Raw genomic sequence first — 16,979 nt, forward strand, 5'->3', positions numbered from 1 at the left:
GTGAGCCACAATTTCACCTAAATGGATCGTCTGAGTTGAGAGGAAGAGATTTTCATAGTTTTTTACTCAGCAGCACAATCTTCGATTTCCTTTCTTGACGTGGCTTTCGCTCGCTCCTCTCCTGTCAGCCTAGACGACGTATAAAGAGAAATAAAAGGAAGAAGAACAAAGCACCGCATAAAAAAGAAGAAAAGAAAAATACTGAGAGAAGAAAGACGAACTGAGATCAGGTACACTGTCGCAGGTATTTTTTTATACATTTTTTACTCTTTTTTTTTAAAAAACTTTTTAACTCTCCTTTAATATATTTTATTTAATGGTTGAGATTGAAAGTTGTTTTTTCAACTTTTAATCTCAGCCATTAATTATAATTGCATCAGGGTATTGCACCTGAATCTGAAAAAGACAAAGAGATCTACAAATACACATACACATACATAAGCATGCATAAACACATACACATACACATAAACATACATAAATATAAGCACGCATAAACACATACACATACACATACATAAGCACACATACACACACATACATAAACATACACATACACATATACATACACATACAAATACACATAAACATATACACACATACACATAAATATACATATACATAAACATAAACACACATACACAAAAACACGTATAAACTCAAATAAACGTAAATATACACACACATAAACTTAAATATAAACATAAACACACATAAAGGCTCGATTTAGCACACTAAAGTAACTAACGAAATTGTTTGAGGATTGGTGTTAATTTGCAATTTTTTCTAGTCTATATGAAGGTTTATTTTTTTTTAGTCTGTATGTGTGTTTATGTCTATGTATGTTTATGTTTATGTGTGTGTGTGTTTATGTGTATGTGTGTTTATATTTGTTTGTTTTTGTTTATGTTTGTTTATGCGTGTTTATGTGTATGTGTGTTTATATTTGTTTGTTTTTGTGTATGTTTGTTTGTGTTTGTGTTTGTGTTCATGTATGTTTATGTAAATATGTGTTTATGTTTATATTTATGTTTATAAATATAAATATATATAAACATACACAGATACATAAACATACACACGTACATAAACATACACACGTACATACACACTCATACACATACACATACATAAACATACACACATATATAAACATACATAAATATAAATGAATATAAACATAAACACACATACACATAAATATAAACATAAACATACACATACACACACATAAACATACACATACACACTCATACACATACACATACACATACACAAATACACATACACATACACATATATTTCTAATTCTCGCCTTAGGCCCTAAAATGTCTAGGACCGCCCCTGCAACTGATATATTCTTATTGCATCAATTATCAAATATTCGTCAGAAACCAACAGCCTTAGTATAATGAGAAACACCTTGTTCTTTTCATATAGAATAAGAAACTAAAATAACAAAAAACTTTGAAGAGTTTTTGTACCTAATGGGATGACAAAAAAGTAAGGAAGATCCAAGTTCAGACTTCAGAGTGAGTACTGAGGCTGTAACCCGGTGCTTAGATCAACTCCTGGGGTTTTTTCGTTGGACCCTATAAGTTTTTACCTAAAAAAGAAAAATGAAAAAAGAAAATTCTAAAACCTCGTTTAGTGAGATGATGTGTATGGGTTGGGCTAGGTATGCTGGAATCTGAGTCTGGTCCATGTGTTTGGGTTGTTTGGGCTGGGAAACTAGTTACCTGGGCTTTATAGTTTATAGGCTTTTAAGAAATGATTATGTTCACGAAGTTAATAAGGACACAAATCGGTGTATTCAATGCTTCTAAGTTTGAATTTTTCTTAGAGGTATTTTTAAATTGCACAGAAATATTGTAAAAACAAATACAAGCATTTTGACTTTGTGGGAGCACAACCAGTGAATTTTTTACAATTATTTTGGGAGTGATTTGAAACAATACTGGATTATTGGTAGACAGATTATTTCTAATTTTTTTATCATTGGTTTGAAGTTAATTGGTGAGACACTAAAAATGCCCAAGATTACATTGAACCTGGCACTATAAGTTTTTATTTGATAGGTGTCGAAGGGGAAATTGATGCCTCTATCTACGATGTTGGGAAGCCAAGTCAAAACTCGACTATAGGCTCTTGAGATGGTACCCAAAAACTTTCGGTGTGATGACAAAGTCTATCCAAGCCAGAAAACAAAAGTTGCACATGACAAAACAATAACAAAAGCCCAATGAAAAACACATTACAATACTTAATTAGTACATTAATAGTCTTGGTCCGATAGTTCAAATCAGTCCTTTAGTGGTATGGTATTATCTCTAGCAGTAGGGTAATTTTAAGTTAATAAGTGTGTTTACATGGTAAAAAATCATATTTTTTATTTTATTTTTTATTATTAAGTCAACATGAGGGAGAACTTCCATTGTTTCCAAAACATTATGGCTTTCATCATAATAATAATAAACAAGGATTAAAGGCTCCATAATTACAAATAAAAGAGGAAAAATAGGATGGAAAGAAGGGAGAGAAAGATCCCTAACTCAGTGCAGTAAGTATTAAATTAAGATTTTGGTGAGTATGTGTGTATAAGGCATGAATGAGGTGAATGTGAGCTGTTTTGAGTGAGTGTGATATGATTAATTATGAGATTGAAGCTTTTTGTGAGTAATAGGCTGTTTGTGACTAGTTGGAGGACATTTTTGAGCTGTGATTGTGTAAAGGGGAGAGAAGAATATCTGGGATTAGATGAGTGTAGGCTAAAGATGATGAGTGGTGAGCTTAAGGAGAGCTAAACCACCAGCAAAAATGGCAAACGAACCCCAAAGTCTCAGAGGGGGGTGGCTGTCCCCTTGTGGGCTAGGGTGCTTATACATTTATAATGGAGTTTAGAGAAGTATTAATTAACAAGCATCCAAAAAAACGTAGATCTGATTCAGGGGAGCAGGCCAGCTGAATTAATAACTTGGATTTGGCCTAAAAATGGGAGATTTGCTTTTGGAGCTGTTTTACTTCTTTAGGCAAGGTAGTATTTGGAGTAATCTTGCATTAAATGTTAAGATTGTTGAGATTGTGTTTAGCCAATGGGATTAAGGTAAGTATTAAGGAAGAATTCTAGTGCTGCAACTGAGATTTAGACTCTAGAAAGTAGGATTCAACATCCTAAGTCAGGTGTCAAAGTTTAAGCCCACTTTAGAGGGTTCCGCTGGAGATCTCTTTATGCCCTTCAAATCACATGTTCCCAATTTTTTCCCCTTTAGGATTCATGGGCTTGGCACATGAATCACATCTTAAACGTTTTATTAACATTTATAGCATCAATTTGTTGAAGTTTGGATAATTTGGTTTCAACTCCTCTTCTGCTGGAGGTGCAGTCTTGAGGAAGATGATGGAGTCCCCTCATCCTTTTGACTTCAGCTAATATGATAGCCCTTGGGCACTATTCACGTTAGGTAGAGGGTGACAAAAAACTGATGGGACAGCCCCTAGTTCATCCTCAAAGACTTGGTCCTCTTGTAAGGGGTTCTAGTTGTTTTTTTGGTTAGAGATGAACAAGGGTTGGTTGCCCACTTTCAAGCCTCTTGTTGGGACCTTTTTGGGCTGGAACTTTGCTTCATTTCAGCACCTTTAGTTGGGCCACATGGCCCTTTCTTTGCTTAGGCTTGCTCCCTTCTCCATGAGATTCTTGGACCTACAAAATGGGCATTAAAGACATGCTTTGCCATGAGTTTTTTACTCCTCGTGGGCTTTAAATAACTTCTCATAATTTTTATTATGGATTACTTTGTAAATGATATTTTCCTTGGGGTTTTTTTTTTTTTTTTTGTTTAAATAATGGTCTCCAATATTTTTCTTGAGAATAATATTTATCATGAGTTTTAAATAAATATGGTAACAATCATTATAATGGAATAATGTGATGCTTTCATGAGTTTCTCTATAGATAAATCATAATGGACATATAGGATGAATAATTACCATGAGTTTTGGTAATAAATATTATAAATGTTGTGATGTAAGATGAATAGTGAACATGATTTTATAATATAAAATAAATAAATGTCATGGATCTAATAATCATATCTTTCCATGAGCTTTTATAAGATGATCGCCATGGGTTTTAAGAGTAGATAATTCATAAATTCCATGAGCTTGTAATATTATGGTAATAGGTTTAAGGATCTAAAGTATTGTTCATTATTGAACTTTTAAGTGAAATAATTATGATATAGTATTTTGCCAAGTATTAATAACCTTAGGCTTTCGATAAATAGTGCCAAGTAGTTAGTTTGGGTTTTTAATAGTGCTAACGTAAGTTCGGCTTTTGATATTGCCGATGAGAAATGGGCTTTAATGTTGCCAATGAGAATTGGGTTTTGATGTTGCCAATGAGAATTGAGTTTTGGATAAATAAATCGCCATGGGTTCAAACCATGGGTTTTGATCATGGATTTGAATTCCATTGATAAAATTGTTTTGCCATAGATTTGAATCATGGACTCTTCAAATATTGCCGAGCATAAGTATTCTCGGGCCTTAAATAGAATAAGATGTGTGTATTGGGTTCATAAAGCCGGTTTTGGACTTAGCTAAATAATGATAATAAATTTGGATATAATAGGAGTTTTTTGGGCTTTTTGTGATAGTTTATATCATGACCCAATTTAAATAATGAGATATGAAATATTTGTGATTAACATAATAATAAAACCAAAAAATATTAGGAAAACCCAATAACTTATAGTGATATAAATAGGTGGTACTCAAATAAAATTAGATGTAAAAAAAGCACCTTAACAATAGGAAAAGTTTAATATTCTTTAATACCAGGAAATTTGAATTATATACATCTTTATTGAAAACACTAAAAATTATCAGTCGAGCTGCAAAGCTATTGGCTAAATTTGGCACTAAAAGTATCCAATTATCTTCAATAACTGACAAGTTCTAAAGAAACGTATGTGAGTTCAAGATTCATCTATTTGCCCATATTACTATAGTGTCACAATTTGCTTCAGCAGGCATATCACTATACTGTCAAAATTTGCTTCGGCATCACCTTCTGCAGAATGAATATTTTTGGTACAAGGAATATCATGAACAGAGAGAGAGAGAGAGAGGTTTTAATTTATAGCGGACTTGATAACTAACATGCTTTAATTGTATCAAATCCAATGTCTGGTAGGGACATCATTTGAACATATAAACCAAATACTACTTATGAACATATTTCCACACTGAGAAATATAAACAAAAGACGACTCTAACCTATATTAGTGAGTTCTAAAGTCATCAAAGGCCATACACCAGCCATTCCAGTGCCTACAAAAGCCCCATCAACAACAATGAAAACTACCAAGATTATGGGGGACTATACATCAGCTGGAGCAAAAATTCCTTACGTTCCTCAGCTGGGCAACCAAAGAATGCCCTCACCCTTCCAGCATTTGCAATAAGGAAAGTGTAGGCCTTATAGCGCATTTGCACATCGACACCAATCTTCACCAATTCTGTGAAAACTTCTTGTTCTGAGTACACACGTGGTCGGCCTCTTTCCGCAATAACATTTCCCTCCCTGATTGCCTGTGCGACGTCTTTTATTGCTTCCCTTATACTTTCAAACTCCCTCGCAAAAACATCTGTTTTCCTTTGATAAACATTTCCCTCACATACATCCCTTGGAGCCTTTCGTTTCTTGCCTTTCAACGATGTAGCTGACTGAGAAGGTGGTTGAGAATCTGCCTGAGAATTTGCTTCAATAGGAGGAGGTAACTGATTAGTACCATCATTCATATCATTCAAGTCCTCCAGAGTAAGAGTAATTTCATTCTGTGACGTCACTTGATTAATATCATAAAGTAAGCTTCCATTTCGTGAGGTACCATGCTGGTGCGCATCCACCTTCGAACCCCTTGCAAAATCCCTTTCTTTTGCAAAGAGCAACAACAGCTTATCGTAGTTGGCAATGGGTGTAGTCATCCACTTTTTTGCACCAGGTTTTACCTATGAACAAAAAAAAAAAAGTTCCTTTACATATGAATTTCATAGATTTTAAAGTTATCATTTTTTGATAAGCAAGTTTTGCCGACAGGGGGAGGGGGGAGGAGTTTCAAACTAGTGACCTTCGCTTCATGAGGCGTGGTCCCCAGTTGATTGTGCTACCCCTGAGGGTTTTCATACAAGTTAAATTATGACAAGGAAACAAACCTTTATCAATGCCTTCCACACCTCAGGTTTAGCAGTCCACATTTTTGTTTCCGAACTCCATGTAAAACCATTTGTATCCTTAAAAAGGTCATAACACTCATTGAAATTATGTTTAAGAGTTTTCATTCGATTCTTCAAGTGATCTTTTTCAAATGGCTTGCCAATCTTTTCACGCAGTTCTTTCACTATATTATCATATGCTTTTGTAGTGAAAACCTTGTCAATTCTGTTTCCCATGCTTTGTTGGCGAACAAGTGCTTCAACAAAAAAGTCATCCCAACGTTCTGTCCACTTTACTATGTCCCTTTTATCGACATTAGTCCTTTTTTTGTTTCCCATTTGTATTGTCTGCATATCAAAATAAATAGGAGATGAATAACAAATATTTATCAAAAGATAAGCAGGGATCCTAATCAAACCCATTATGTATTACTTGATGGAAGGTAATGAAATGAACTAAAATAAAACACATCTGTAGGGAAGCATTTGGATGCTAGAAAAGAAACAAGAGGGGGTGATTACTTCTATTTGATTAGCCAATTAGAAACAGAGACATATCATATATGCTTGTCTCAAAAACAATGGTTGGAAGAATTTCACCAAGCGGTGTCATTCTGTTTAAACATTTTCCATTATCGGTATCACCATAAATGAGTGTATGATTTGAATTGAAACATTATGAAAGTGTAAGGTTTAATTTGAAACTTCTAAAAATCCGGGGTTTGATTTGAAACTATCCCTAAGTTATGGCTTTAAAATGTAATTTGTCCAAACATAGTTGGAGAAATAGGAATGAACATAATGGGAAGACAAGGAATGAAGTACAAATACAGAAGTTGATTATGCAGGATTTTAAGGGTAGGCTCACAGTGAAGAAGTTTAGAATTTTCACTCAGAATTGAGTCCTTTGCATATTGCAGTATTTGTAGAATTCCTATAGACGTGATTGTTAAGTAGTCCCTTGTGTGTTAAGTTACTGTTAGTGATTGTGAGGTTTGCTGTCTGGGTTTTTTTTTGGGGGGGGGGGGGGGATAGGTAAGTTACACATACGCACACACACATAATGGGTTTTGAATCCATGACCTCACCCTCCACACACACTTATAAGAGGAGGAAACGCCATCTGTACCACAACAAATTGTCCTTCTGTCTCTGGTTTTGTTCTTTTTGGATACTCTCACTCTAACCGCTTTCTTTATCATGGGCAGAATTGAGAATTAGAAAAAATAACATTGTTGGTCTAACTTCAAAAAAAATTATGACATCTTCCTTCCTCCATTTCTCTTACCTTATCTTCAGTTTTATGCATAGAACAGATATACAAATAAATATGTGTGTGTGTAGAAATATTCAAACAAAAGGTACAAGGAGAGAGCATCAGCACATGTACTTGTCAACAAGAACTTACCTGAAGTTCAGAGATCAAGTGTAAACCATCATTTGCAATATCCAAAACAAATACATACAAGTATTTGCATGGAAGTGTGTGTGTGTGTGTGTGTTCGAACACAAGGTGCAAGGACAGAGCATCAGTACATGTATTTCTCAACAATTGAACTTACCTGAAGTTCAGAGATCAAGTGTAAACCATCATTTGCAATATCTTTTTTGATAAGTATGCATATACGAGTATGCATTCAAGTGTGTGTGTATTCAAACAAAAGGTGCAAGGAAAGAGCATCAGTACATGAATTTCTCAACAAGCGAACTTACCTGAAGTTCAGAGATCAAGTGTAAACCATCATTGCAAAATCTTTGCACCAAAACAAATGCTTATGTGTACATGCATGCAAGTGTGCGTGTGTTTTCAAACAAAAGGTGCGAAGAAGAGAGCATCAGTTCATGAATTTCTCAACAAGTGAACTTACCTGAAATTCAGATATCAAGTGTAAACCATCATTGCAATATCTTTGCACCAAAACAAACGCATATGGATATATGCAGACAAGTGCATGCGATCGTGCGTGTAGAAACAAAAGGTGCAAAGAAAGAGCATCAGTGCATTTACTTGTCAACAAGCAAACTTACCTTAAGTTCAGAGATCAAGTGTAAACCATCATGTGCACTAACTTTGCACCGAAACAAGAAAAAATCTAGAAACGGCATAGCATGCCATATGATAAAAGCATTATCTTTGGATTGTTAATAACTACCAGAACTAATTTGTTACACACATATATACTTATGTCTAATGGGTTGGGTTCAAGTTACACCTAGTGTAACTCTAAGCAATGTTACACCACCCAATAACTTGTTATTGAATTAATATTTTGAAAATCCAACCATTGAATTACATGTTCTATATGTTCTTAACATGCATGCCAATTTTCATATCAATCAGATGCTATTTACTATTTGATCTATAAACTCATATTTTATGCATTATTTTAAACTACAAAAATTTGAATTTTAACAATTAATTAATGATATGGCTATTAATCTTTGATAATTTTGAAATTTTGTAAAAATGAATAATATACAAAAATAATGTAATCTAACAGTGGATTTGTCAATATTCGCATCTAATTAAAAAATATTGAGTGGTGTAATATTGTTTAAATTTACACCAGTGTAACTTGATCCCCAACCATAACATAAACAATAAAATTCAAGAACATAATGACATAACAACAAGATAGTGATTTCACACAATCTTGACATTAATCAACAAGGAACAAGAAAGAAAGATGGCAAAACATTTCAGACCAAGCAAAAAAATAAAATATTAAAAAATTATTATTATTTCGAATGTGAAAAAATTAAATTTAAACACAAGCAGGACTTTTTGCTAGTTCTGGCGTTACGCGCCTAAAGTTAAAATTAAAACGAAACGTGCATATTATTTATTTTTACCAAAGATTATTAGCAGGAATGGGGTAAATTTACAAAACCCTAAGATAAAAAAATAAAAATAAAAACGGCAAGAACGACGTCGCAGTAAACTAGTGAGGCTCTCGTGCTAATCGGACTGTAAGGAAACCCTAAATTCGAGTTTTGAAACTTTTTGTAGGTCACGTACATATAGAGTAATCTAAGAGATAGAAGAAGAGAAAAAGAAAAGGAGAAATGAGATATGGCTATACCTGATGATGAAACGGTATAAGTAAGAGTTGAGAAAGATGAAGGTTTTCCTTAGCAGCGAGTGGCCGCCATTCTGATTCTAGTAGTAGAGCAGTGAGTAGTAGTAGGAGTTAAAGAGTCCCTTCTCCTCCAAAAGTTCTTTTGGGGGTGGACCATGGTTCATGCTGTGTTTTTGTGTTCAGTTTTAGGAAAAGAAGGATCGGTGAACACTAGCATAGGGTCTTTTGGGCTTTGAGACTGGTGTGAAATTTTGTGAATCCCTTCATCCCTGGCCTTCTTTCTTTCTTTCTGTCTATTTTTTTTAACATTTTTGGGCTGTGGCCCAACATGACTTGAGTCCGACAATAAATAGACCTGATTCGTTCGGAAATAATTTATTTAGTTTTTTTACTTTTGTGACAAAAACGACCTGATATTTTGAGGAAAAATCATATCTAGTTAAGCAATAAGCTAACCAAAGCAAAAAAAACCAAAAAAAAAAGCTTCTTTTTTGTGGGACTCACAAAAAAATAAACAAAAACAAAAAGATCCCTTATATTAGCTTATAATCGCATTACAGAATCACAAATGCACACCCAATCAAGTCAAATATTAAAAAGTTCAGAACTTAATCATTTTATTTTATTTTATTTTAAATATGAGATGAGTTTGGGCTCATATTAATAATTTAATTGTTGGGATTTGTATCTAAACACATTCTTTAATTAATAAAAGTGTTTTATTTCATGTGAATTATATGAACGTTAGACATCATTCATTTGATGAATAGTCTATGAGATGATTGTATGTGATTTAAGTATGGAATGTGATTTGCCTATAGAAAGATATAAATTTCAATTAATTATAAACTCATAAATCTTAATTTGTAGAGTGCGATGAAATTTGACTTTTCATCTTTTCAGTTTATGACATATCAATCATGATGACTGTCTCAATCATAGAAGTGAAGATTTCTAATTGATATATTGGTGTATTTGGAATACATTGAACCAGACCACTATACATCAATGTTCTATAACTACTATCACTTGAAAAAATAATCTCATGAGAGGCATACATTAATAATTTAGGTAAAGGTTGAGACTTTGTAAATTGTAATTAAAAAAAAAAAAAGGGATTGAAATACAATTTGGATCTTAGGAGTTTACAGACGTTAGTATTTGTGACAATTATTTTCGTTCTTAAAGTTTTAGTTTGGTCCCCAAGTTTACAGATACAGCCAATTTAATTCTTTTGTCGGTTGCCATTACAATTTTGCATCAAGTTCGTATAATGAACCCATTTATAGTATTAAATTTAGGTTTTCTTTCCCTTTTCAATTTTTTCAATCTTTCTCTCTTCTCTCCTTTGGCACAACCACCTCTTTTCTTTTGGTCGCTACCACCACTCCTTTATCTGATGAAGAGCCAATTTAATTTAATGGGTTTAAGTTTGAAATTTACTATCGACGGGTGTGTGAGTACGAGTTATTCTACTATAGATTTGGTTTACTCCTCTTGCTTTTTTTTTTTTTTGTGTGTGAATTTTGGTGAAGTGTGTTTGTTTCAGGATTTGATTGTAGTTGTTTTGTTGGTAATTTTGATGAGCAATTTGGTTTATAATGTAAGGTATTGAGAATCTGAGATATGAAATTTGGATGTAGGAGAGAATGTCTAATATATTCTCAATTATCTATTTATTGTTTAGGAGTAGATCTATCATGCTCCAAACTCAGCTGTATGAGTCAATGACTTGAGAAAAGTTACACATGCAACACATCAATCGTCTATTTATTGTTTAGGAGTAGATCTATCATGCTCCGAACGCAACCGTATGAGTCAATCACTTGACAAAAGCTGCACATCAATTGTCTATTTATTGTTTAGCAGTAGATGAGATCTATCATGCTCCAAACTCAAAACTGTTTTGAGTCAATCACTTGACAAAAGCAGCGTGCAAGACCGTATTAAAGGATTGTGTTTGTTTTATTACACAATGTTTTTTTATAACTTGAATACGTGACTTTAAATGACATTTATAAGTCACAGTTACACACATTGTCTAAAACAAGTTTTTGCCTTACTAAAAAGAGTCATAAAAAGAGTTATAGTGGGTCTAGAAACTTGAAAGGAATAGTACAGTTTTCTCCTCCAGGTAGGAGCTTTCTCTCTCTCGTCTCTGAACGAGTTTACTCCCTCCCTTGGTTTTGTACCGAGGGTTTGTCTTTTCTTTTGTTGGGCATGATGGTTGACGAAGTGATCAATAGACTAGAGAACATGAAACTTACAACAGAAGAGGAAGAAGTTATAGTGGTTTCCGATGAAGAAAGAAAGGATGAGATTGAAAGTTGTGCGCAGAGTTTAATCGGAAAATTCCTTACATGCAAACCCTTCAACAAGAGGGCAGCTTATAATACTCTTAAAAAGGTGTGGGGCTTACACAATGGGGTCCAGATTATGGAAGTTGGTCCAAATCTTTTCCAATTCAAATTTCATACAGAGTTTGACATGGAGAGGGTGCTCAAAGGGGGTCCATGGTCATTTGATAACCAAGCCCTAATGTTACGCAGGTGGCAAAAAGGCATGACGGCCAAAAACGTGAAATTTGAGTCCGTTTCCTTATGGTTCCAAATCTGGGGGGCCCCATTTGATATGGTATGGTGCGGAGGAGACTAGGGGTTGTAGAGGAAGTTGAGAGGAGGAAAAAACAGGAGCATCAGAACCTTTTTATGAGGGTCAAGGTTGCGCTCCCAATAGCAAAACCGATCCGGAGAGGTGGATTTATAGTAGGCTCGGACGGTGGTTGTACTTGGGTTACCTACAGATACAAGCGGCTCCCGATGTTCTGCCATTACTGTGGCTTGCTGGGACATGATGTTCGTCACTGCGCTGGCTTCTTTGCAGCGTCAAAGAATGGGGGCGAGGTGGAATGTCAGTATGGTGAGTGGCTAAAGTCTATGCGGCCACGTTCATGGTCTCCACCTAAAGGTGGATAGGGTCAATCCACACATAGAGTTGAAGCGGCAGAGGAGGTGCCTGACCGAAATAGGAAGCAACAAAACACGACGGCGACGGCGGTAGACGTGACAATGATTCATGAAATAAAGAAGGTGGCGAAATTTCAGAAACTGGTCCAGATTTTCAGGGAGTTAATGCATGCATGAATGAGGGGAACATAGCTATCACAGATATCATGGCTTCAACGTGCATGGAAATTAATTCGGTGGGTCTAAGTGGAGCTGAAGTGAGTGAGGTAATGAAGTGCCCGTTTGCTTTGGACGTTTTGTTGCTGAAGTGCGTCTGCGTTTTGGGCATGGGACCCATGCTACAGTAACACAGTAAACGCGTCCCCTTTTTTTTTTTTTTTCTTTTTTTGGTTTTCTCGCGTTTCACTACTGTTCAGCCGTATATGTTGACTTTTCAACTGTGAACAGTGCATTTATGCACTGTTCACGGACCCACAAATTCCACTTTTCACAATTTTTTTTATTAAAAATGGGTCCCACGGTACTATTCACACATTTAAAAAATATTTTGCTACAGTGTTTTCAGTTTCAGTTTTCAGTTTCAGCAAAAATAAGCTCAATCCAAACGGACCCGAAGTCTAGTGGGGAACATGGGGCGGGTACTTCACAGAATGGGCTTATCAAGCCAAGGCCCAAATCGCACAGGCTTTTATGCATGGAGTGCGGGCCTGTTGAGGAAACTAAGGGTGAATTATCCACTTCTCTGGGGAAAAGAAAGGTTTCAGCCATCTTGGAGGAGGACAATGCAGACAATATGGGGATACATGGCTCCAAGTGTGGGAAAACACAAGATGATTTAGCTATTATTGCTGAGGCAGGGGTGTCGGAACACCTTTGCCAATCACAATGAGGCTTTTGTGTTGGAACTGCTAAGGGCTTGGGAACCCTTGTACAATTCGTAGCCTTCAGAAGCTCTTGAAGGATCAAGCGCCCACGATTTGTTTTTTAATGGAAACACGACTTAATAAAAAAGGTTTTGATAAGCATTGCAGGGAGGTAAATTTTCCTAACAAGTTAATAGTTAAGAAGCATGATTCAGGGGGTGGGTTGGCTCTGTTGTGGAAGAAGGATGTATCAATGGATGTTATTAATTTTATTGAGAATGTGAGAGACCGCGCCCCCGACCCCCTTTTTATAGGATGTTGGGCTAAACTCATGTGAATGGGTGGAGTTGTGTTATTGCCTCTCAAAATGGAGATTCGACTAGTTATATTTTTCCCTTTAGATTAAGGGTTTTACAATGGAGTCGCCACTTATTTAATTATTGGAAAAATAAGAAAACCATAATTGAAAAATTCCTCATTTTATTAATTTGAAATTGAATTTTCATTAATCATAGGAAAATTACATGACTTTGGTCCTAGATACAATCTAAGATAAAGTACATGGCTTTGTTTCCTAGTCTATATATATATATAAAACCGAAGTTTTTGAAGCTCCCACAATTTTCCACGTCAGCACAATATTTAAAAAAAAAAAAACAAAAAAAAAAACATAATTTAACTTTTCTAAAACCCGATCACTGTCTCTCTCCTCCTGATAAACCCTTTCTTTTTCTTTGCCACTGTTCAAACTTTAGAGAGCTTCAATGGCTAAACAAAAAATGTGTTTATAAAAAAGCCAACTATGTTGACTTAAATAACTTCCAGAAACAACGAAACTCATTCATCGCTGTCAGTATGTCACCACTGAGATAGTTCGCTATATCCAAAATTACGCGAAATCCAAGGCGGGGCAATTCACAAAGGGACCAAGTGTATGAAAACAATTCCCATGGCTTTGGTTGGTTGCTCTCAGGATGGGTTCATGATTAGAGAGTCAAAGAGTCTGGCAGGACCAGGATGCATAAGGTTTCTTTTTTAACATTAAAAAACAATGCTGCCCCTCTTCTTCGTTACGCATGTGATATGTTCTACTTACATATAATTCTGTCTCTTAAAATTTTTATATGTATAGTTCACTTAATGCTCTACAAATTGATCCAAATTCCAAAGGAAATGTTGAATAACAATCGGGACAATTAGAAATTTGAGAATCTGGGTTGCTTAATTATATGATTTTGTAATTACTTTTTTTTCTTCGATGATTTCTCTTTGTGCCATGCTTTGTGTTTCTTAACAAATTCTATAAACCCTCAAATTCATTCACCAAAAAATTACTTCCAAATCAAACAACACGAAAACAAGTTGAGGCAAATCAAAATATAACCGATCAATTATCTTTGGATGTATTCAATTTGTTCTCATTAATGAGATCTTTGAGTTCTTTTATAAAATAAAATTATAAATAAATAAAGATTTCCGGCTCAGTGATAATGTCCAGTTCATAAATTTTGCTTTAGAAGTCACAGAACATTCTGTTTGCATTTCTTATATACGTTGTTGGTTTTGGTTTTTGCTTGAGTACTTCATATGCCACCCATCTAATGTTGAAATTTGAAATTGATCATTTTGCTTTATTCTTGCCAACTTGGGATCATTGTTTGTTCAATTACAATATACTTAGTTTGTCTTTGGTGTAATATTTGAGTGGATTCATGTTACAAAATAACTTTTTCATTCCTGTTTTAGAACATGCACATTATGTGTTTGACAAAATATCTCACTCTTGCATCTTTTTAAATTAACTTCATGGTTTGTGCGAAATCTTGGTAAGTTTGTTTGTTTTATTTATTTATTTATTTATTTATTTATTTTTTACACCTCTTGGTTTGAGATCATCTATATAGCATATTCTACAACTTATCTATGATTAAAGTATGAATCTTTGATACTGCAATTGTGTGGCCACTAGCGAGAAGAAACAATTACGTTAAGCCAATTTTGAAAACTTGACATTTTGGCTAGGTGCCACCGACTTAGTGTTTTTCATGACCCATTAAAAACCAAGGGATTAAAATATCAAATTGATATGCAACACCAATAAAAATATTTTTAAATTATATTTCTTTAGATCTTGACATGGAAAATGATATATTCAATATTAAAAAAAATATATATAATATTTTTTTAAATTTATTTTCAATAGTTTTCCCGTGCATCGCACGGGTTAGCGACTAGTTAAAATTTAAAAATCGAAAATTACATGGATAAGCATTTGATCTACTAACCCTTGATCTAAGCTCGAAGGCTATGTTACAAGGTGGGAAGGTGTTAGGCACCCACCTTGCCCGGTGAAACTGGTCTTCTAGACTATGGTGGCCAACATTCATATGACATCATCCAATATGTTATCAATCAATTTGCATGTTGAATTTAATGTGTGTGCATGTGATGACCCTAATTCAATTTATTAAGCATTGAAAAAATAAATTCTAGTGAATGTGTGTGGATGATGATAACCTAGATTCAAGGATTTGAAAGAATTATTAAACAAACATGTTTTTCATACTTTTGATATGGATTTAAGATTAAATCTAATGATATGCATGAACATGTAATGAACAACCAAGAACATGTGAAGAACACATAAGAACAATTAAAAACATTCAAACATATTCAAGGGAATTATCATGCTTTAATCTTAAATTCTCATCATGACAACATAAACAAATAGTTATGGAAGGAGATTATACCTTCATGCAAGATCCATATGGTGGAGGAGAGACTCTTGATGGAGGTCCTAAGGGTGGAGGAAAAGAAGAGGTAGGAGAGGGAGAGTGAGTCTCACTCAATACCTTAAGTCTCAAGAAGACCAAGATATGATAAGACTACTCAACTTCACTAGAACTCCAGAGAAGAGAAGAGAGAGGGGGTTTTTTGTGTTTTGGAATGAAGGAGAGGGGGGAGGTTTATATAGTAGTGGTGGAGGAAATATGGATGGAAGGCCATTTAGGTGCCATTTGGATTCGGCTGAATGTTGCGTCTGCGTCTGCGTTTCAGCTTTTTTTTTTTTTTTTTTTTTTTTTTTCATTTCACGCGTTTTGCAGAAAGGCAGGGACATTAACACTGTAGCAGTACTGTTTATACACTGTAGCAGTACTGTTCATGGGACCCACAGTCACTTTATTCATAAAAAAATATTAAAAATGGGTCCCACGACACTATTCACACATTTAAAAATTATTTTGTTACAGTGTTTTCAGTTTTCAGTTTCAGTAACAATAAGTTCAATCCAAACGGACCCTTAATGAGGGTTGACAAAGAATCATGAACTTAGACCTCATTTTAGCCTTTGGGGAAATTTGGTGCATTAAATGTGGAGATTGATAAGAGTGAGAAGCAAGCAAAGTTCGATTTTCCCATAACTGCTGTAACAGCCCGTAGAACCAACTTCGAAAAATCATATCTAACTCAATTCTGATCAGAATTGTCTCATTCTTGTGCTCAAATTGAAGCCCCGAATTTCTAGTGTCTGGGAAAATTAACCTCATTCACAGATTCAAAATATTCTAAGAGATATCGCTGAAATGGTGAGCAGATGTCATTTGTTAGAAAATGGTTTCAGCACAATTAACATTAATAAGTCTCAAATTAGCTCCCAATTAACATTAAATGGCTCTAATCACTCCCATTTCAGACTTAATTGGTTCCAAATTTACTCTAATTAAAAGATAATTGCACAAATAACTTATTGAATAATTAATGTTTAACTATCTAGTTAATTAGGTGTGTGCAACCCTACCATAAAATGTAGTCCTAACCAATCAAATTATGACACATCATTGATCTCAAATTGA

General features: G+C 34.6%; 1 protein-coding gene and 5 non-coding genes across 8 annotated transcripts; all 6 read right to left on the reverse strand.

Moving 5' to 3' along the window:
- Positions 1-5,101: 5,101 nt before the first annotated feature.
- On the reverse strand, positions 5,102-9,493 carry LOC126712581 (uncharacterized). Of its 3 annotated transcripts, XM_050411958.1 has the most exons (4): positions 9,300-9,493; positions 7,930-8,084; positions 6,217-6,564; positions 5,102-6,012 (listed from the first exon to the last, which is right to left on the reverse strand). In XM_050411958.1, the coding sequence occupies exons 3-4, from the start codon at positions 6,553-6,555 to the stop codon at positions 5,371-5,373; spliced, it is 981 nt and encodes a 326-aa protein (XP_050267915.1). In that variant the 5' UTR covers positions 6,556-6,564; positions 7,930-8,084; positions 9,300-9,493; the 3' UTR covers positions 5,102-5,370. The 3 variants fall into 3 exon arrangements, with proteins under 3 accessions (XP_050267915.1, XP_050267914.1, XP_050267913.1); XM_050411957.1 differs by lacking the exon at positions 7,930-8,084 and having other exon boundaries at positions 9,300-9,488; XM_050411956.1 differs by lacking the exons at positions 7,930-8,084; positions 9,300-9,493 and adding an exon at positions 7,779-7,868.
- On the reverse strand, positions 7,590-7,651 carry LOC126716237 (small nucleolar RNA snoR101). Its single transcript, XR_007652050.1, has one exon. It is a non-coding gene; the product is annotated as a small nucleolar RNA snoR101 (small nucleolar RNA).
- Positions 7,742-7,805, reverse strand: LOC126716234 (small nucleolar RNA snoR101). Its single transcript, XR_007652047.1, has one exon. It is a non-coding gene; the product is annotated as a small nucleolar RNA snoR101 (small nucleolar RNA).
- Positions 7,893-7,956, reverse strand: LOC126716233 (small nucleolar RNA snoR101). The gene has a single exon (XR_007652046.1). It is a non-coding gene; the product is annotated as a small nucleolar RNA snoR101 (small nucleolar RNA).
- On the reverse strand, positions 8,048-8,111 carry LOC126716238 (small nucleolar RNA snoR101). The gene has a single exon (XR_007652051.1). It is a non-coding gene; the product is annotated as a small nucleolar RNA snoR101 (small nucleolar RNA).
- On the reverse strand, positions 8,208-8,271 carry LOC126716236 (small nucleolar RNA snoR101). The gene has a single exon (XR_007652049.1). It is a non-coding gene; the product is annotated as a small nucleolar RNA snoR101 (small nucleolar RNA).
- Positions 9,494-16,979: the final 7,486 nt, after the last annotated feature.

This window comes from Quercus robur, chromosome 2 (assembly GCF_932294415.1).
Source record: "Quercus robur chromosome 2, dhQueRobu3.1, whole genome shotgun sequence".
Taxonomy (NCBI): Eukaryota; Viridiplantae; Streptophyta; class Magnoliopsida; order Fagales; family Fagaceae; genus Quercus; species Quercus robur.